This window comes from Eulemur rufifrons, chromosome 1 (assembly GCF_041146395.1).
Source record: "Eulemur rufifrons isolate Redbay chromosome 1, OSU_ERuf_1, whole genome shotgun sequence".
Taxonomy (NCBI): domain Eukaryota; kingdom Metazoa; phylum Chordata; class Mammalia; order Primates; family Lemuridae; genus Eulemur; species Eulemur rufifrons.
The window spans coordinates 39,536,611-39,557,632 of NC_090983.1; the positions used below are offsets into that span (position 1 = coordinate 39,536,611).

Below are 21,022 nucleotides of genomic sequence, written 5' to 3' on the forward strand. Positions count from 1 at the left end.
GGTTCCGTCCTCCTCTTCCATCTAACTGTTGGATCCTCATCCTCCTTTTCTGAACCCTGTTCCCCACTGTCTTGATAGATGATCCTTTACCCAAGGTAAAACCCCTTTGTACCATTTGCTTTCTCCTATTCAAAAGGCGTGGTGACCTGGAACTCTAGTATTAGTCGTCAGCATCTTACAATGAATCAGATACTTCCTGAATAGGATAGAAAGGGAAATATCTGGCCTTATTTCACCTGACCACACCTACTCCTCACCACCCACTACCAAGGACTACAGGCTTAACATACTCCAAACCCTGAACCAATCTTATGCCTTGGACAGGACATTTAAAGAGCCTCTGCTACACATTCTACCCACTCTTTTGTTTGGGCTATGATCTGTGATTTTATTTCTCTAATGCTGATGAGGTGCTTATCACCATACTTTCTATATTCCATCTGTTTGGCTGGCCTCCTTCCTCTTATGTATAGCCACGTCCACATTTCTCCCTTCCTCAGTCTTTGCTTTGCCAGCTCCCTGTGTCTCAGGCTGCTCTGGGTAGATATGAGGAGCTCAGTACATGCTGAGTGAATGAGCAAAGGTTGGGATGAGTGCATGAGTAAATGAATGAGTGTGTGAGTGATTGAAGGATTATCTCCGAAACTGCGCTGAACCCACAGATGGGGCACATCACAGGACATAGCTCTAAAGATTTGGAGAAAGCAAAAGAATAAAGGAGAGCTGACACAAGAAGGAAATAAAGGAATTGCTATTCTGAGCTTTAAGCACTTGTTTGTTTGAAGTTAGGTCTTTTTAGTGATGAACATGTTTGTTGATACTTAATTATAGTGTGTTGAAAGACTACAAATGTGTTTGAATTGGGATTTTCCATGTTCTACCAGAGACCTAGTCTTTCTCAGTATTTTCACCATTACACAGTTGTTATCAAAAACATTTAGTTTTACTAAGCTTACAAAATGCTTTTTGGTAATATGATAATAAAATAGGACTTTACTAAGCTTTTTGGTAATATGATAATAAAATAGGACTAAATTAATAGACTTGCAAAGAATTTTTCTTATATTTATACATTTAACCCAAATTTGGGCTTTTTCCAAACTATATAGCTATTTTTCTGACCTGGCCAATGTATTATCCAGCACACATTACCTGAAGCAATATGGAAACACTTTCCAAATGTTTATTGGCATGATATTAAGTGGCTGATGTCAGGATTAGTAACATGGCAAACTAAAGAGAAATCATACATTTTTAAAACATACTAACATATAACTGGAGATAATGTAAGTTTTATTTACATACATATGCCATAAATACAAAAAAGGCTTTTAAACTTTTAATTTTTATCCTTGATTCTTTATTGATGTCTCTTTTCAGACTACTAATAAAATTGCCAGAACTAAATTATCAGGTAAAGGTTAAAGCATCAATTGACAAGTAAGTTTTCTAATTTCATTTTGAAATGTGAAATGTAAGACCATTTTTATGAACTGCCCTTATTTTATAGAATAATTTTGAACTTTTAAATGTACTTCTTAAATGTTACATATAAATGTACTTCAAATATTTGACTTTGAAGTTCATACATTTAACAGAACCCAATGAAGATTTAATTTAAAAGATTTTTCTGTAAAGACCTGAAATGAAATTTTATATACTATCCTTTAAAATATCATAGAAAGTTTTTACTAGACCTATTAAATAACTCACTTTAAAGAATCTTCTTGATTTTACAGGAATGCTTCAACTCTAAGGTAAGACATTTACTTTGTAGAATTTTTTTGCTGTTCTTATAAATATATTTTGCCTGAGACCATGTAAATAGCTAAGATTTCCTCTCTAGCAATCGAAGATTTGTACTTTGTGGAACTAATGTCAAAGCCATGTCTATTGAAGAATCTTCCAATGGGAGTCTCTCAGTAGAATTCCGACATTTGGTAAGTTTGGCCCTAAAATTACACAAACGTTTTTTTTCAAATCAGATACATCTTTATAATAGGCCTTATAATTCAGTGTACTTTGTTCTTAAGTGTTTCTTATGTGAGATTAAGGACCATATTAAGAAATGAAACATGCCATCATTGAAGAATTAAAGTGGTAGAAAGAACCCTGAACCCTGACTCAAAAGGTCTGAGTTCTAAGCAATGATGATGTAGCACCTAAGTAGACATGGGAGTTGGCCAGTATATTTTGATTATAATGACAGAGCTAATCTGTCTTATATAAGAATAGGTAGGCATTACACAATGGAATATTATTCAGCCGTAAAAAAGAATGATGCTGGGTGTGGTGGCTCACACCTGTTATCCTAGTAGTTTGAGAGGCCAAGGCAGGAGGATCTTGAGCCCAGGAGTTTAAGGTTGCAATGAGCTATGATCTCGTCACTGTACTCCAGCCTGGACAATAGAGCAAGATCTTGTTACAAAAAAAAAAAAAAGGAAAAACCAAAACAAAAAAAAGACATTTCGTCATTTGCAGCAACGTAGGTAGAACTGAAGGTCATTATGTTTAGTAAAATAAGCCAGGCATAGAAAGACAAATATTGCATGTTCTCACTCATATGTGGAAGCTAAGAAAGTGGATCTCATGGAGGTAGAGAGTAGAATGGTGGTTACCAGAGACTGGGAAAGGAAGGGGAAGGAAGAATGAAGAAAAATACAGTTAGGTAGAAGGAATAAATTCTAGTAATTCAATGGTACAGTAGGGAAATTATAGTTAACAATAATTTGTTATATATTTCAAATACCTAGAAGAATTATAATGTTCCTAACACAAAGAAAAGTTTGAAGTGATGGATATCCCAATTACCCTGATTTGATCATTACACATTTGTATTCTTGTGTCAAAATATTACATGTACCCCCAAAATATGTACAACTATGATAGAGTCATAAAAAAATAAACACACACACACACAAAAAATAATGGATAGGCATTCCTAGTTTCATTTTTAAAATCTTCCCAACGAGTGATGTCCAATACCACAAGTCTAGCTAAAAGCGTTTTCATTTTAGGAGGATAGCTTGGGGAAATAGGATGTTCCCGGGATGGCAGTTGTACACAGTTCACCTTGGCATGTCTAGAAAGCTCTGACCCAGCCTCATCCTGTTGCTTCTGTTTTTACCACTTCCTCTTGACCTAGAGTTCTCTTCCTGCCTTCTTTCTAATTCTTTGTATAGTTCTTAGATTCCAAAAAAAACCCTACTGCTTTTCTTGCCAGAAATATATTACTCCTCTGGTTTCTTAACATTTAGCAAGTATCTCACCGAATGCTGGAGCTCCACTGAATCAGCCTCAAAAGGTCTACTTTCTAAAAGATAAAAGTCAGATTGGAGGTATCTGCAATTATAAATTTGTGCTGGTTTTGGTTTTGGTTTTCAGTATTGAGGGGTATATTTCTTTCTAAGTGAATCCCTCCTGTGTGAGACTGCCAAATAAATAAAGCGTAAAAAAGAGTCAGATACTGTAGACATCCTTGTACCTCACACTCTTTGTGGTTGGGCTCAATTCTTGTCCTCAAGGAGCTTTCAATAGTGGGCCATGTTTAGTAATAAGTAAAGTCGTAAGGGCCCTTAACTGAGAAATGTCTATTTCCCAAAAAAGTTACGTAGTAAAGGAAGGACGAGTGACACCCCTAAAGCATTTAAGTCTTTATTTCAGCTGGTACAATATATAAAATAACAAAACCTTAGTTTTTACAGTGTTCTTCTAGTTGCAAAGCATTTTCACATTTATTTTCTGATGCATAATAACTTATTGCTTTTTAATACAAAAATAAATATAGAAAATAAGAGAAGCATAATTTTAAAAATTAAAAATCACCTATAATTGCACTACTTTCAGGTAATGCTATTAATACCTTCATTTTTATGTTTTTGTTCTTTTTTTCTAAAATAGACAAATACTTTTGTACACACTATATAACTTTTCTGTCTCTTTTTTCCATTCAGTAATCTACATGAATGCACAGTTTTTAAGTCTTCTTCCACTCTAATGTCATTTGATAGCTTACTGTGCCGTGTGACTACACCACCCCACAGCTTATTACCCCAGGCCTTTGTGTTAGACTTGATTTCACAGGGATTGGGAATCATCGCCCACAGCTTAGCTAAAATGATGGTTTCCAAGCACAAAGGAATGCTGAACAGATTCTAAAAGATCTCAGCATGATTTCCATTTTTGAAACTGTTGGCTGAAAAACACAGTCTTAGCAGTATTGCCAACTTGCTCACTAATCTCAATGAAAGTTTCTACAGTGGCATCTGTGAGGTGAAACAGGAAGCTCCTCTCTGTTAAATCTGGGCAGCCGTGTCAGGTTTCAATAAGGTTGAGACATCTAGGTTACTGTCCTAGAAGTCAAAACCATGGCCAGGAAAATGACTACGATAGTACAACCAACTTGATATGTTGCTGATAATGCTTCTCCATCTTAACACTCCTGTTTTCTTTTATAAAGCAACCAAAGGAAATGAAGTCCAGTGCCGGAAGTAAAGGAAATGAGGTAGGAAACATTTTCTCCTAGAGAATTTTTCTAGGAAATAATGCTATAATATATTATTTTTACAAAGCTTTTAAACCGCTTGATTTTATGTAAAATTAAATCTGTGTTTCTCTGATTATAAATAGAAACCTGGATAATTGCAGATAATATGGGAAAATATTTTTAAAGGAGAAAATAAAAATAGCATATAGTAACACCCTCCAAAGAAAATAACTATTAACATTTTGGTGCACACTATTCCAGTTTTTTATTCATGTGCATATTACTTTTAAAATATATGACACACATTGTTTCATAACCTGCTTTTTTCACAGAGCAGTGTATGGTGAATAGCTTTCTATAACTTTAAATACTCTTGAAGAACATGATTTAAATTTGTTGCACGATTTTGCATTTTATAGGTGTGCCATAATTGCTTTAGCCAGTCTTCCATTATTATGAAATATCTTTTCCATTCTTCATTTTCATTCATTCATTTTCCCACATCTATGAGATAAGGCTCAAAAATCATGACACGTTACGTGAAAATCACAGGTGAAAAACAAATCCTATTACTTTGTGGCATCGATTATCTTGCTCTCTAAGGGCTATATTCCACCAGATGAATTGAATAAAGGAACAAACTGATGCAGTCCCAGTACTCACATTAGAGTCAATAGATGACAGAGTGGACAAATCCTGGATTGGAAGTGACCTTGGAGATCATCTGTTAAATTGGCCTAGAAACTAAGGCATCAGTCTTATTATCTATGTATTTAGAATTAGAAAACCTGGGTTTGAGTACATGCTCTGATAGTGTCTGAAAATGTGATCTTGGCAGATGATCTGAAGAAATACTGCATTTTTTTTTCCTCCAAGAGATCAGGATAGTAACGCCCAATGCTCCCTGCTCAGAGATGCTGCATATGCAAGACCACCTACATGATGCAGTTATAGAGCAGTAAAGCTTAATTCTGGTGTGGTTTGTATGGATCCAGTCTCCTGGCTTTGTAGTTGCAGCTCCTATGAAAAAGATCTTTGAAGCATTTGGAGGAAAAGCACTTTATAAATCCAGCATCTAATGACATCCAATCTCTCACACCCCACAAAGATCCATCACAAAACATTTAACACCCTACTATTTTCCCCTCCAAGAATTCTTTATTCCCTTAATTATGTCTTAAAGATCATTTGGCAAGTATTGGGCCCACTGAGGATGAGCTAAATCTTCCTCCCAGGATAAAATCACTGCTCAGGGAAGAGCTCTCAGCAGGTCTCTATGACCAAAGATACCTCATGAGCAGAGCTTTTGAGTTTAAGAATATTCTAGTAAGATAAGTGGGAGATATTCTTCCCATCTTACAGAAACCCAGAAAGGTCTCCTAAACTTCATAGTTAAACGTGAGCACATTTTTTAAGGCAGAAAGGAGGGGAGCAGCACATTTTAAATGAAAGCCCATTTCAGACATCTCACTGGAATTCGGGCCAGAGCTGCAACATTTCATTCAGCTTCACATCCTTGAATATTATTTTTGAGTCTGAACAGACTAAGCACAATTATTCTGAACTTTTCTTGGGTAAAACAAACTGAATGGGAATAAGTCTGTATAGCTCAACTCTTGCAGTGCGTTGTCATCGTTATAAATGTAAAATCAAAATCTTTATTTGGATTTCCCTGGAGATGGAAATCTAAGTAAATCACCTTCTGTGGAAACACCAACCACTGTCTTATTAACGCTGTCTGTTTACATTGTTTTGAATTTATTTCCTCTTACTTTCCGATTAATAGCAAAATTGTACAGTCATAACAGAATGATTTTATGTCTTCCTTTTTCTCCAGGTTTGCGAAATCAGGTGAATTTTATTTTAAGCTATTCTTTGAGCTCCACCTGTTGGTAGAATTTTAGCATGACTCCTAGGTACACTTAAGCCACAGGCTTGAACATTGATGCCCTACAGGAACAGTTGACAGCCACAAAATCTGTGAAGGATGGGGAGCGGGGAGCCAGGAGCCAGGGCAGTGGCCATCAGTAGGGATGCCCAGAAGACGGTCAGGAAAGGGTGGGAAGAGCTAGCAATAAAGTGAAGCTCATAACGTCATCCAGTCAGAAACTGAGGCAACAAATTTCAGGAAAACAGGAAGCGAGGATATTATAACCTCCTTTTCAAGTTTCAAAAAGTTGCTGTCGCTTATCTGTAAGCAGCTGTGGCAGGAGTTCACAGCCTGCTAGGAATTTATTTAAAAATCCTTTTGTGGACTTTATTATAATGGGCATTATTGAAGAGCTTCACTAATATTGATTTGTGTAACTCTTATGACAATGCTATGAAGTAGGTGCTATTAGTCTCATACTTATTAATATGTCAGTTAGGGAAACTGAGGCACAGACTCTTCACACAGCTTACTGAAGATGACACAGACCATTGGTGGCTGGGCCGAGATCCAAACTTTGGCAGTGTGGATCCCAGGTCCCTGCTCCTGGCTGCTCTGCTCTGCGCCTGAGGGATGCCAGAACCTTCCCTGGGGCCGGCGAGCTGGTGGGCACTGCTCTTTGACCCTCTCCCACTGCTTTATCTCACCTCATCTATCTCACAAAGAGTCTGCATTCTGCCCACCTGCTCAAAAATCATGGGCTGTCTCAAACCAGAATTTAAAATAACGTTTCCTCAGAAAATGCTGTTGACTTTGCTGTCATCTACCGTGTCTCCTTTCACGGCTCTGTTGTGCCTCGTTGGGACAGTGGAAATAGCACCGTGTTGGGCTCTGCCTGTTACAGACAGTCTGACCTTGCACAGGCCGCTGAACCCCCTAAGCCCCAGCTCCCTTATCTGCAGAATGGAGCTGATGCTGCCCCACACTTGATAGGGTTGTTGGGAGGACCGAACAAGGCGGTGGGTGAAAGTCAGTGGGGGTGGGCTGTGTAGATGTGGGCTGTGGCTCTCACGGATCAGCCGTCCATTCTGCCCCCTCTAGAGAGAGTAGCTGTTTACACAGATGGGAAAAGTGGGCTCTAAAAGGTGGTGCCTGACTTAAGACAACTGCTGATCCTCACCCTTCTCTGCCCACCTGCCAAGTGCTGAAGACATGGCCCCTTTCAAGGGACCCTGGGCACTCCCATCTTCCAGTTCCAGCTCCCTGAAACCTCAGACCACCATTTATGTGTGCCCCTTTTGTGGGATTTCATGTCTGGGGTTCCTACTACCACCAATGCCGTCTACTCCCTACACACGCACACACACACACACACACACACACACGCACCTTTGTGTTTATCAGTTCTACTTTTGTGGTTGTACGAGCTTGGATCACATAGCTATTAAATGATTGAGGATGTTCTAAGATGTCATGAAGGATAGTTTCCTTAAGGTTGCCATTTCAAACCTCCCTGGAATCGCAACACCTTGTGACTGACTCTAAAATTATCCAAGAAGAGATGACATGTCAGGATGTACAGGGGCTCCCGGCTTTAGGACTGGGTGAAGGAAGGAAGTTGCACAAGACCCACGCTGTTCCCAGAAGGCCCAGAAACCCAAGAGGCGCCTAAGGAGCCACCTGTGCGTTGGGGATCGGTGAAACATGGAGCTCTGGGTCCTTCACCCCTGTGTCTAGCAAGGCAGCTTTATTTTATATGTTTTATAGCTAGGAATCCAAGTGGGAGATTTACTTTCAAGAATACTTTCCAAGGTTAAAAGAGTTTAAAATCCATCACACTAGACAATCTCTGAAACTCCTTGGACTAAGACTCTATAAGCCTCAGAAGTGCAACATCAGGTAGGAGCTTTAGATTTTTTTAAAAAACAAATTTAATATTAAGAATTCCCTTTGGAATTTCACGATACCCCTTGAGGAATCTATAGACGCACCATCACAAAATCAAGGTTAGCACTCAATGCCTCTCTTTCCCACCTTCACTCTTTCCTGGGAAGAGTCACAGTGATGAAATGATTCCATCACCTAGTGAGTGGCCAGACTTTGAAGCCATCAGCCTGGCCCTGTAAAATAAACTTTCCCAGGAAGCAACCTTTCCCTGAAGGTCTTTATCTGGCAGAGAGCTGGCTGGAGGGTGATTGTTGAAACGTGAAAACTATGTGAATAAGGAAGCTGAAATTGCAGTCTCTCCAGTTCGCTCTTTGTCAGTGGGCTCTAACTGATAAATGACAGTTTTAGCCACAGATTGAGGTGTTGGATAATTTTGTTTATGCAGTAGAAAGTTGTGAAACACAATGAAGCTATTAGTAAAGCCTGGGTGACTTGAGTTTCATTTTAACAAAATAGCCAAACAGATGTTCTTTCAAGGTTCAGTGTTCTCAAACAGACAATACCCACACCACCAATAGCCCAAGCATTTGCACAGCAAGTTGATTTCCTAAAGAACTAATTTAAGGAGTTGCAACATTTTTTAAAGGGAGACATTAGTACAAGTATATGACTAAAACCTCAGACTTTTTAGAATGCAACAGCATCCATACAGAACCCTTATTTTATGGGCTGGGCACAGTGGTCATTTTACATTCCCGGCTTATTCTGTTATTAAAGGCTCTCTAGACCATTCTTCCCCTCTTCTGACTGTTTCCCAGCATCTAGCACATAATAGGTGCTCAATAAATATTCACTCAATGAATAGATTATTTTAATTGTTTTCTCTACCACATAGTTTTCCGTGTGGAAAGCCATAAATTATGACTTATTAAGAGTTGAGCAAGAAATTCGGGTGAAAATCTCCTTATCTCAGCCATGTTTTTCTTAGCAGAGGTTTTCTTTCAAGTTAAAAGGCATAATTATTTGCTAATATATTCTAGTTTTCCAGGATGTACCATTAGGCACCAAGGAGAGGAAACAAAAAGAATATGGTGACACCAGGACTTGCTTTTCATTAGGTTATACAATTTTTTCCAAGTAGAGCCCTGGTTAAGTTGCTTGGTCAGTTTTCCAGTTTCTTAGCAGATTATCCGATGGGTATTTTTTCTTTAGAAGTACGATTCAACCAGTCCAGTTATAATATTTAGTGTCATATAATATAAATATCATACATATCGATATTTTAAATCTGTAACCATCTTAGATGATTAGGATGACTTTTAATACTGACATTAATGATGTATCTTATCTATGATACTTTCCCAATCTGTAAGGAATGGACTCTGGGAATGTAAAATTGAATAATGTCTCTGGCTTGGACTGCACTGAGAAAATAATGAAGACTATGATTGATGGCCACTCTGCTTTGAAAATTAATGATGGTCATTAATTCTTTAGTTAGAGCTTCTTTTCTCCAGTCATGTGTATTGTATGTCAGCTTTCTTGCTGGATTCCCTTCTAAATGTGCCTCACAATGGCGTCAGGGGTGTTAAGTAAACATTAGAAATGAGTTTGAATCACTAAGAAACCTCTCACAGTCCACATTCCAATTCAGTAAAGTAATATCTAAAGCATGAAGTCTTTTTCCACAGTTAATGGACAACCTTGAGTGTCATTGTTCTGTCTGTGGAATTCTGGTTTCTCATACTATTCAAGATGCTGCTGTTTGGCTGGTGAACACACAAGTGACATAACTCAAAGAGCTGATAAAACTATCCATACTGAGTGATCATGTGTATATTTAATCATATAAATTAAACTATAGTGGCTAGAATGGGGGGGAGGATAGGACCTAGAGACGGGGAAAAACAAATTGTTTTCTCTACTCTCACTCTCAGTGCAGAATACCTCACCTCTGGTCACCAAAACGTGTGTGGGGATTTCTTCCCACTAACAACCAATGTCCAGTAGAAACCAACTGGGCGTCCTACAGTTAAACTCAGTTCTAACACTGTGTACCTGAAAGAGTATCAGATCCCACGGGTTATGGGCTCAGTCCCACAAGACTGCTCCCTGCTTTAGGTGCCAGTTGCCAGTCCCAGGTTGTGACCTGTGCTTCTGACCAACCAGCAATAAATTGGAAGTTTGCACAGCCTCCTGCTCAGATTCCATTAATTTGCTAGAGCATTTCACAGAACTCAAGGAAACATTTTACTACATTCACTGGTTTATTATGAAAGATGTTACAAAGGCTATGGATGAACAACTAGATGGAAGAGATGGGTAGAGCAAGGTATGTGAAAAGGGGTGCAGGGCTTCCATGCCCTCTCTGGGCCTTGCCACCTTCTGGGCGCTTCCATGTGTTTAGCTATCTGGAAACTCATCTGAACCCAGTTCTTTTGGGTTTTTATGGGGCTTCATTATGTAGGCGTGACTGATTACCTCATTGGCCATTGCTGATCAACTTAACCTTCAGCCCCCCTGCCCTCCCTAGAGGCTGGAGGGTGGGGCTGAAAGTTCTAACCCTTTAATTGTTGGTTACCCTGGCAACCAGCCCCCATCCTGAGACTATCCAGAAGCCCACCAAGAGTCATTGCATGAACAAAAGATGCTCCTATCACCAAGAAAATTCCAAGGGATTTAGAAGCTCTGTGTCAGACACTTATATCACTCGGGAAGTTACAAAAATCTTAGGAACTCTGTGTCCGGAACTTGGGTCAAAGACCAAATTTTAGAACAAAAGATTCATCTGGTACCCTTATCTGCAAAGATCTTAGGAGCTTTGTCTCAGAAACTGAGGGCAGAAACCAAATAATGTATTTCTTCTTATTATATATCACAGTATCACAGGACCTCATGGTCATGGCCATCCTCCAGCTGCAGCCCTCCCTACAAAGAAAGTCATCTGTGAGGTCGAGGCAATATATGCTCACCCAGAGTCCAGGGCCCCAGAATTCCTGGCCCACAATACCTCAAGCCCACTTCCAGGGCCTGTGTGAGCCTCTTCTCCAAGTCAACTCTCCCAAGCATAGATGGCACCATCAATGCAAGCATTTCTAGGTGTAAGGTGGCCCCTAGGCCACCCTAGTTATTCGAGGCCCTTCAGAGAGGTGGAAGAGAAGGGGATGGGCAATGGTCCAGGGTGGCCATGCTCTATCTACATTCCCATGTTCCAACAGGACTTCAAATAGCTAAAACCTGGGCAATCAGGTTATGTGAAGGCTATGTGTCAAGGCAGGAGGGTAGACCATATTTTAACTTGATTTATCATGGTGAAGTATTTATAAATATGGTATTGGGTTTCCATCTGTGTGCTTGCCTGAGGCCTCTCAAATGTTCTGCACAAGCTTGTATCATCTTGTCCACCATGGAACTCAGTGAGAATGTGAAAGGCACCCATTAGTGAATATGAAATGACAGTTGTAAATTCTTCATTTGTCTCGTGTTTTGCGTAGTGTAAGCACCCTCTCCCCAAAGGACAGTGAGATTTTTCTAATGTTTAAAAATGCATTTTTTGTTCAACTTGGTGTCTAAACACAAAGAACCACTTGTCTGAATTTCAATTGAAAAAATATGCTAGAATTTCAAAAGCCAGAAATTATCTTGTATTGGAGACTTAAAATCATTCTGTTTGTGGAAATGAAGATTTCTCAAACTCTGTATATTAATTTTTTAAACAACAAGAGGAAATGTTCAATACTAGGGAATGTTTGGGAGCATTATTAATTTATATAAAAATGGGTCTAATATTACATAGGAATAATGCATTTGTAAGATAACAATTTATTTCTTTCTCCCTTAGGGCTGTCACATGGTGACTGAAGAGCTTCATTCCATAACCTTTGAAACACAGATCTGCCTCTATGGGCTGACCATAGATTTGGAGGTAGGTGTTTCAAGGAACATCTACTATGTACTAACAACATTTGCATGAAATGGTCAGCATTTGTAGATGAAAGCTCGGTCTTTTCTAGGTTTTAGTACATTCCCTATTCATTATTTTTGCCTTAAGTTATAAAAGCAATATGTCAAATTTCACTAAATAGTTAAAATACTATTCTGGTTAAATATAAATGATAAAATCTCATGGGTATTATGAATTCAATATATGTTAAATAATGTGTTGCTCAGGTTGCATTTTTGTTTGTTTTCTGGGATTTCCTGAGTCATGAATATTCTGCGGAAAGAGAAATAAGTATCTTAAACCATGTCATGATATATTTTCTTTTTCTTTTTTTTTTTTGTAGTGATATGGTGTCAAAAATTTAACTTGTACATAAAAATCTCTCAGAAGGAAGGTTTCTCTAACATAAAGAGCAAAGACAAATGATAGGAACATTACAGTGCATTGTTTGATCCTCTTATGACACTCACCACTGAACTCAAACAAAGAGTAAAGCAACTTTGGGGACTGAATTGGACATGACTGACTATGAGCTCCCCGTCAGCAGGACATCGTACATTGTTTGTCACTTCACTGTCAGTGCCTAGCACAATGCCCAGCACCCAGCACATGCTCAGTATTTGTTGAATAAGTGAACAAATGAGTACATGAATGAGCACGCATAATTTCACACACCCTGAATGTGATGCTATTTGTGGAGTGTGTTGTTTTAGAATTCTGCCTTTGCTTTTATCTTAATGAAAGTAAACGTTTATAAAAATTTTTCATAGATTGCCTTACTTCTTTTCCCTAAACCTTTGTTTCCACGAGCTACAAAGTTTCTCAACTGGGTATTTCACTGTCTACAGAAATCTAATGGTCTGTTATTGGAAAGGAATTACTATAAATTGATTAGTTTCCCCGGGCTAGACTGTAAAAGCCTGTTTATTCCATAAACTAGCAAACACAGTACTAATATTGCTAAACTGAGTTCTGCAACAATAGACTACGTGGCTCTATCTCCCATAGCTTACCTTTCCATCTTTTATGATAAAAACTCCCATTTCTAGTACTGACATTAATTAGGTGTTAGGCCATAATTTGAAGATACTGATTCATTCCAGAAATAAATTTAAAAGTATATTCTTTAATGTAACTTATGAGGATAGTTGCTAATTCAATAGCATGTCTAATTAGTTGCATTGGAGGCAGTATATGACATAAGAAAGTACAAATATTTATGTGATGCCCGGGAAGATATTGGGGAAGCTGCCTGACTGAGCTCGCTGAAAGGATTCCTGCCCTTTCCTCCCTGTACCCTTATTCAGACATGCTCAGAAAGTTCCACAGCCTTCACAGGGTGTTTTAGTGACCAGGGCAGCATGGACATCAGGATTACAGGAGTGGGGCTGGCTTGAGATGGCCCTTTAGAGGAAAGAGTTGAGTGTAAAATCAGTGTAAGTTGGGACTACCTGTAATGACTATACTTTTTTTCCCAAACCAGACCAGCTCATTACCTGTGGTGATGATTTCCAATGTCAGTCAGTTACCTAACGCTTGGGCGTCCATCATTTGGTACAATGTGTCAACCAATGATTCCCAGGTAGAGTCTATTCCTATCTCTCCTCTTTTAATTCTTTTTTGTTTTATTGTCAACAAAAACCGTCTGCATCAAAAGGTGTGTGTGTGTACGTATGTGTGTGTGTGTGATTTGTGGGCTGCTTTATTTCTAGTTGTATGACTCCTCTCATGTCATATTTAAAGTAATATATTCTGATGTGCTTGGACCCTGAGAGCCTCCTGGCAGCAAAAGTGACAAACAGTTATTTGTTATTTCAGAGAGTCTGGTCAGCTGCCAACTACATGCATCACAGAGAGTTCTAGGGCCTTCATCCTATAGCTCTGTTAGCTAAGCTGTGTGGAAACTTCTTGTCCCAGAATTTGGTATCTGACCTCCTCAACTGCTTCTGGCCCCACCTTATCCACACAGTCTCCTCTAGAGAGAATTGGTTTCCAAATAAGTTGCTAGAATATTCATCAATCTTGCCTAACTATATTGTGATAGCACAAAATTTCAAGTTGATTACAGATTTCATCCATCCGAGACTCAAGCTGGGTTTTGATGCCATCTGGTGGTTATTTGCAGCACTTACCCAAAATTGGCTTCGAGTCACAAAGCAAGAAGAGAATAGACGCTCTTCTTGTAAGACAACCAGGGAAGGGAGTGTCAAAGAAGATGAGTCAGCACTTTCCCTTGCTTCCCCCCTGACAAAACCTCAGTGTTGTCCTGGAAACTGCCAAGGTCTAGAGAAAATAGGTCAAATGTAAATAACAACATTTCTTCTTAATTCCAAGCAAATTGTTCCCTCCAAAGGGAAGAATTCTTTTTACTTTAGGTCCCCACAATAAGAACAAAGCCTAATGAGTCAGCTCTAAGTATTCTTTCCCTTTAATTCAATGTTCCTAATAAAGAAACAACGAGCAAAATGACCCAGCCTATTCCTTCTCACCCTCAGATGCCTTGGCATCTACGACAGATCAACTACAGAAAGGAAGGCGGCATGGAGTGCCCCCAAAATAGCAGAGCTTACTAGAAAATCTGCCTGGTCTTTAAAGCCAAGAACAGCCAAAGCCCCTGAGATTAAATGCTGGTCCCTGTTAGGATGTTTGTTCAGCTTTTCTTCCAACTCCAGGGCTAGGAGGGGTGATGGGGTACTTTGTCCTCCAGTCTCAGAGAGCAGCACTGCCCTTAGCTTTCTTCTGCAAACTCCTTCTGGAAGAAAGCCACCAGAGTTGTCACACTAACCTTCCCAGATTTACTGAGCCCCAGGGTAAGAATCGGGAGATATAGATCACATACAGCTCCTAAACATAGATTTCACAGCCTTGTTACAGAGCCAAGCTGAACAACGAACCTTGGTTTCTCTTCTTAATTCTATCCTGCTTCAGAATCTAAGCTCTTAGGCCTTGATTATAGTCTGTGCTTTCTGGCCATTTTTCCAAATTCAGTTCTCAGGTTCAAGGAAAACTGCCTCCCTAGAAATTCTTTCTCTGTATTCCTCCTCTTCTCATCTACCACTCCTTGTTGGATGCTGTGTCATGTTTTAGTCCCACCTTCTGAACTCTCTTGCATTGGTTTTTTTTCTTGATTGATCTAAGCCCAGTTTAGCTCACGCTCACCATGGCCTTCTCTGGGTGCCACACTGCATTTCTGAATTCTCCCTCTCCTTCTCTTAGAACACCTTTCCTGGCTTTCACGCCTAACTACTTTCCTGTAATCTGAGACAAAACCTTCAGTTCCACTGTCACTGACCCTGTTTCTGGCACAAACAACCTCGTTTGTAGTTGATCACACAGAATATTCTCTTATCTAGCTGGGTGCACACAAGCCTGTAGTCCCAGCTACTCAGGAGACTGAAGCAGGAGGATCGCTTAGGCCCAGGAGTTTAAGTCCAGCCTGGGAAATGTAGCAAGACCTGGTCTCTGAAGAAATTTTTTTAAAATTCTCTAATCTAAAGCAAAATGATAAAACACTACTATACTCTCCATAGGACAGGAATCTGAGGTTAATCATAAATTTATATTGTAGGATCACCTTCCTTAGACTGGGACTTAACTGTTTCTTGGGATGATTTGTCTGGTCAAGGTAAAACATGTGCCAACCCATAATAAACCAATTAAATAACATGATATAAGTTTTGTTTAAGCTTAATATTATTTCAGAAGAGAGTATCTGTCCAATTATTTGCTGGACAGTGTTAAATACTGGCATGAGTTGATAGGGAGAAGTTAAAGAGTTGCCAAGTGATTCAAGAAAGATGAGCCCTGTATTACATTAGGCTCAAGGAACAAGAAGCCCTTTAGAAAAAGACAAAATCAACCTTAAAAATAACAACAGAGATGGGACTATATTCTGTATTGTTAACCTAGGTAGGCCTAAAGAATTTAAATGAGGAATCCTATACCCTGAATTATAGCGTTTTTAGTGTGACTAACAAATATCATCATCCTCATAACTCTATTTCAGAACTTGGTTTTCTTTAATAACCCTCCATCTGCCACCTTGAGTCAACTCCTGGAAGTGATGAGCTGGCAGTTTTCATCGTACGTTGGTCGTGGCCTTAATTCTGACCAACTCAATATGCTGGCAGAGAAGCTTACAGGTGAGAGCTGCTGGGTAGGGAGCATCTGCCTATTTTTTGTTATTCAAGTGTTTTATAGAACCACGATGATATTTGTACTGTTAATATCAATATTAATAATAACAACAATCTGCACAATTTAGTGAGTGCATACTATATTGCCAGGCACAGGGCTAAGTGCTACAATATCTTTAATTCTCACAAAAGTTCTTCAAGGCCAACATGATTCTATCCATTTTATAGACAAGGACACTGGAGTACAGAGGTGACGTGCCTTGCCACAGCTGCATGGCCGGTACACAGCAGTGCCAAGCCGCCGGCCAGGCCTGTCCAGGTCTAAAGCCCCTTCCTGTCCATTCCACACACCAGCCTCCAGGGAGTGCTTAGGCCGGTTCCACTGAATGTGATGTGAAGCCTTAATGGTGACTTGATCTTTCATATTAATGCTCAGTTGACACAAACCAACTGGAAAATGACTGATTCTCTCACCAGATCTAGGAAATGTCATAGAAATTTAAAAAACCACCCCAGGAAGACTTAATTCTGCATTATCAAGAAAGTTGGTAGCTTGACTGGGATTTCTAAAATTTGCAAAATAAAGTCATTGGTACTACCTGTGCCAATTATAGTCTAAGCTTTTTCTAAAAGAATTTTAAGAGATATCTGTATTTTGACACATCTGGGGTGAATATATTTGGCACCAAAAAAGAGTTAACATTGGATCTGTGTGCATTTCTAGTTAAAGTAGGGCCAGAGATGCATTTGTACAGCAAGAGTAGAATCGTGTGATTTAAGCTTGACCCACACGTGATGCTGGGATGCTTGCCCCTTGCACCTATTATCGGATCAGTGGGTATTTAAATAAATCAGGTCTTTGGGAAGTATTATAAAATTGGCTTAATATAAATATGTTTTTGATCCTTATTTAATTTATAAGCAGCAATAGGAGACATTCAATAAATATTTGTTAGAGTGGCCTTTAAATATGTAGTATAGATAGCAACCATATCTTTTCAAATCTTTATCAAATTACTCTTTGAGTATAATTTCCTTAAAAATTTAAGTAGAAACTCTTGTATCCTTTCACTATTCTGGATCAAAACAGCCAATGGGTGCTTATTGCCTGATAGATTGCTAGTCCACTCTTTTCATTTTAATAGGCAAGATTCCTAGTAATCTGGCTACACCTAACTTATACAGATTTATTTTATAATGTTTATTCACCAACATTAGGCTGCTCTTACTCTCTTATAGGAGCCATGTTCATGTCCACCACACCTCATCCTCATCCTGCATTATTCTTGCTCCCTGGAGTGGACTCCTTCCTCTGCTCCGACAATTTCATGGAAGCCACGTTCTAGGCATCCACCTGTGCCTACAGCCATCATTAGTTCCTCCATCAAAAACCTTCTTTCCTAGATAGTAAATTTCTTAGGCACAAGGATGATATATTTGTACTGTATCTAGCACTCAGTACACTGTAAACCCATGGCTGGTGCTTAAGAAATGCTTGAAGGGGGAGGATCTAAATTGAGCAAAAAATTGAAGAATCTCATTATTGAATAAAACAATCTCATTCTTTTCTTTCATTTTAGTCCAATCTAGCTACAGTGATGGTCACCTCACCTGGGCCAAGTTCTGCAAGGTACAAACAGGGGGAGGGGGAACATCATTTAACTTTGTTTTTTTTTTTTTTTTTTTAATATAATGCTCCTTTCTAAGCCTCCATAATGATTACCTGGAGGATTGAGGATTTCCTGGATAAGGATATTTTTAAAAGAAACTAAAGTGTTGTCCAGTTTGAAGAAAATATTTTATTCAAACATGGAACTTTATTATACCAACATTACTACTTAAATGATCACTGCCCTAATGTGCATGTTTATTCCATAGGAACACTTACCTGGTAAATCATTCACCTTTTGGACATGGCTTGAAGCAATATTGGATCTAATTAAGAAGCACATTCTTCCCCTCTGGATTGATGGGTGAGTTACAGCCTATATTTTCCATATGAGTTAATTGAGTTATATTTTTTCCTGTTGTTATTGGTTTTTTCCCATTCTTTTTCTCTTTTATTTTTTTTTCTTTTTTGAATTTTCCATCTGACTTTATTTCCAAATACACTTTCTTTTTTAAAAAACCAATACAGTTTCTTTGGGGATGACAAATATCAGTGTTAGGAAATCCACCTATACAAAAAATACTACATCTAGTCTGGGGGTAGATATATTTATTTTTGGTAACACACATTAAGTGGCACTAATCACACAATAACTATAAGGTAACTAACATGAAACCACAGAACTGTAACTCTGCCACGGCTGCATCGACTTGGGCCTCTCTCACTGCGCACATTTTCAGAAAACCGGATGTTCACCCCAGAGTCATGCCAATGAAATCTGTTAAGGAGTAAAGCTCTCACGTGGTGACTCGCCAGAGTACCTTGCAGCTAACAGATGATAAGCAGGACATGTTGGTTACGAAGTAGTTACAGCCTAATTCACAAAAGTTACCAACTGTTTCTCTTTCTAGAAAGAAGCAAGAAGTTATTAAGAAATTCCTTGAATTAGCACCTGGTGTGTCAGGTGGGAGTGCAGAAAAGGGGTGTTAGAGCAGTGTCAGAAGGACCGTGGCGGGCCAGATGGGTTGGACATCATTAATAATCATGGTTGGCTTCTAAACATTGGTAGCAAGATGACTTCTGATTTGTAATCGTAGGTAAATTATAGGTAAATGAAAAAGGCCAGTCATCATGCACTAAGATTAATAAACAGGGCTTCAAAATTAACCGCATAAGGGCTGTGCTTGCAGCAAGGTTTCACAAGACAAGGCACCCAGATTTTTTCTTTTGACGTCTGGCTTGCAGAGCAGCTCTCGTAGCCATTTCAAAAACCTCCCTCACTCCATCTTTGGTCTTCGCTGAACACTCCATATACCCCAAAGCGCCAATTCTGTTCGCCATATCTCTGCCTTCTTCAGGTTTTACAGGCTCCTGCTTCACCTTGGCTAGCTTCTGCCTTGTGCGCTCATCATTCCGAAGATCCTTCTTGTTCCCAACCAGGATGATGGGCACATTGGGACAGAAATGCTTGACTTCTGGGGTCCATTTTTCTGGGATGTTTTCTAAACTATCAGGGCAGTCGATGGAGAAACACATCAGTATAACATCAGTGTCTGGGTAGGAGAGGGGCCTTAGGCGGTCATAATCTTCCTGCCCAGCTGTGTCCCACAAAACCAGTTCCACCTGCTTTCCATCCACCTCGATATCTGCCACATAGTTCTCAAACATGGTGAGCATATACACCGCTGGGAACTGGTCCTTGCTGAAGACTATGAGCAAACATGTCTTGCCACAAGCTCCATCACCAACAATCACCAGTTTCTTCCTGATGGCGACCATGGCTTACAAATGCCCTGCAGGATGCACGGCCTGGGTGGCAGAAGTTGTACAAAGGACCTTGAACTTCTGAGATGAAAGGCTCAGGCGACGACTCTGAGTCCGGCCTCTTCCTGCCTAGGACCCTTGTCCGCCAGTCGCAAGCTCAGAGACTGGAGCCGTTAACGGAAGAGGCGACCGCGGACTAACTAGAGAACCGACGGAGGACCGCGGGCGGCGCGCGGAGAGCGCCAGTCCGTTCTTTTTCTTTTTTGAGCATGTTTAGTGTCATAAGAAAAAAACAGTTGCAATTTCTTACATTCTTCACAGAGTATTGATATATACATATTAATCTGTATATGAGTAAGTACTTCAGGTACAAATGGCTTTTGATTATACTCCAAACAAACTTTAGGTCTGCTCTTTGTGAATGCAATAATGATTGGATAAATCTATCCACTGTTCTATTTTTAGGTATGTCATGGGCTTTGTTAGCAAAGAGAAGGAACGGCTCTTGCTAAAGGATAAAATGCCTGGAACCTTTTTATTAAGATTCAGTGAAAGCCATCTCGGAGGCATAACTTTCACCTGGGTGGACCATTCTGAAAATGGTATATACTCACTACTGTTTATTCAGGTGCATTCAGTTTCCTTGGGTTTGGTTATTGGGATTTCAGTTTTCAGAAGTGTGCGGATCTGTTTATCATGTGTTCAGTGTGTTTGAATATAATTTGTTGCAGTTGTCCCAGAACAGGGTACGCATGAATTCTAAAAGCCTGTGTGGTCACCCTCTGTCACGTGCATGATCTGCAGTCTGTTTAGGCTGCAGAAAGTCTGACGTGGACTTATAACCAGTGACTTGAAGACAATGTGGGTGGGAAGAATGATCACAGAGAATGCCTGCAGAAACCTGTATATTCCTCCGATTTCTGTCGTTCCAGGAGAAGTGAGATTCCACTCTGTGGAACCCTACAATAAAGGCCGGTTGTCTGCTCTGCCATTTGCTGACATCCTTCGAGACTACAAGGTTATTATATCTGAAAACATTCCGGAAAACCCTCTGAAGTACCTATATCCTGACATTCCCAAAGACAAAGCCTTCGGTAAACACTACAGCTCCCAGCCATGTGAAGGTTAGATTCTTCATGTTTGTTTTTTTCTTAAGATTTTGGAAAATAACCTCATATTGGAGCAAAGTAAACGAAGTTCCTCTCTTTGTTTACTTTGATCTTTGGAAGATCTACGGGGCGTATGGAGGTCGAAGCCTTAGAAATGAGGTGGTATTGGCAGCAGTTCCTGCACAGGGACCACTGGCTGTTGAACACTAGCAGAGAAA

The 21,022-nt window shown here is 39.5% G+C and overlaps 2 protein-coding genes across 5 annotated transcripts in view; one reads left to right on the forward strand and one right to left on the reverse strand.

Annotated features, from left to right (window-relative positions):
• STAT4 (signal transducer and activator of transcription 4) overlaps nt 1-21,022 on the forward strand; it is a 93,487-nt gene that overhangs the window by 69,053 nt on the left and 3,412 nt on the right. The window contains exons 11-21 of the mRNA XM_069469227.1: nt 1,381-1,440; nt 1,740-1,757; nt 1,847-1,940; nt 4,460-4,504; nt 12,085-12,168; nt 13,670-13,768; nt 16,193-16,328; nt 17,903-17,952; nt 18,201-18,295; nt 20,161-20,297; nt 20,628-20,819. Of these exons, the coding sequence (XP_069325328.1) occupies nt 1,381-1,440; nt 1,740-1,757; nt 1,847-1,940; nt 4,460-4,504; nt 12,085-12,168; nt 13,670-13,768; nt 16,193-16,328; nt 17,903-17,952; nt 18,201-18,295; nt 20,161-20,297; nt 20,628-20,819 (1,010 nt within the window). The remainder of the gene's footprint in view (nt 1-1,380; nt 1,441-1,739; nt 1,758-1,846; nt 1,941-4,459; nt 4,505-12,084; nt 12,169-13,669; nt 13,769-16,192; nt 16,329-17,902; nt 17,953-18,200; nt 18,296-20,160; nt 20,298-20,627; nt 20,820-21,022) is intronic.
• LOC138383971 (transforming protein RhoA-like) lies at nt 18,883-19,848 on the reverse strand. Of its 4 annotated transcripts, none has more exons than XM_069469203.1 (2): nt 19,555-19,848; nt 18,883-19,302 (listed from the first exon to the last, which is right to left on the reverse strand). In XM_069469203.1, the coding sequence occupies exons 1-2, from the start codon at nt 19,708-19,710 to the stop codon at nt 19,129-19,131; spliced, it is 330 nt and encodes a 109-aa protein (XP_069325304.1). In that variant the 5' UTR covers nt 19,711-19,848; the 3' UTR covers nt 18,883-19,128. The 4 variants fall into 4 exon arrangements, with proteins under 4 accessions (XP_069325304.1, XP_069325296.1, XP_069325286.1 ...); XM_069469195.1 differs by having other exon boundaries at nt 18,889-19,521; nt 19,582-19,848; XM_069469214.1 differs by having other exon boundaries at nt 19,252-19,433.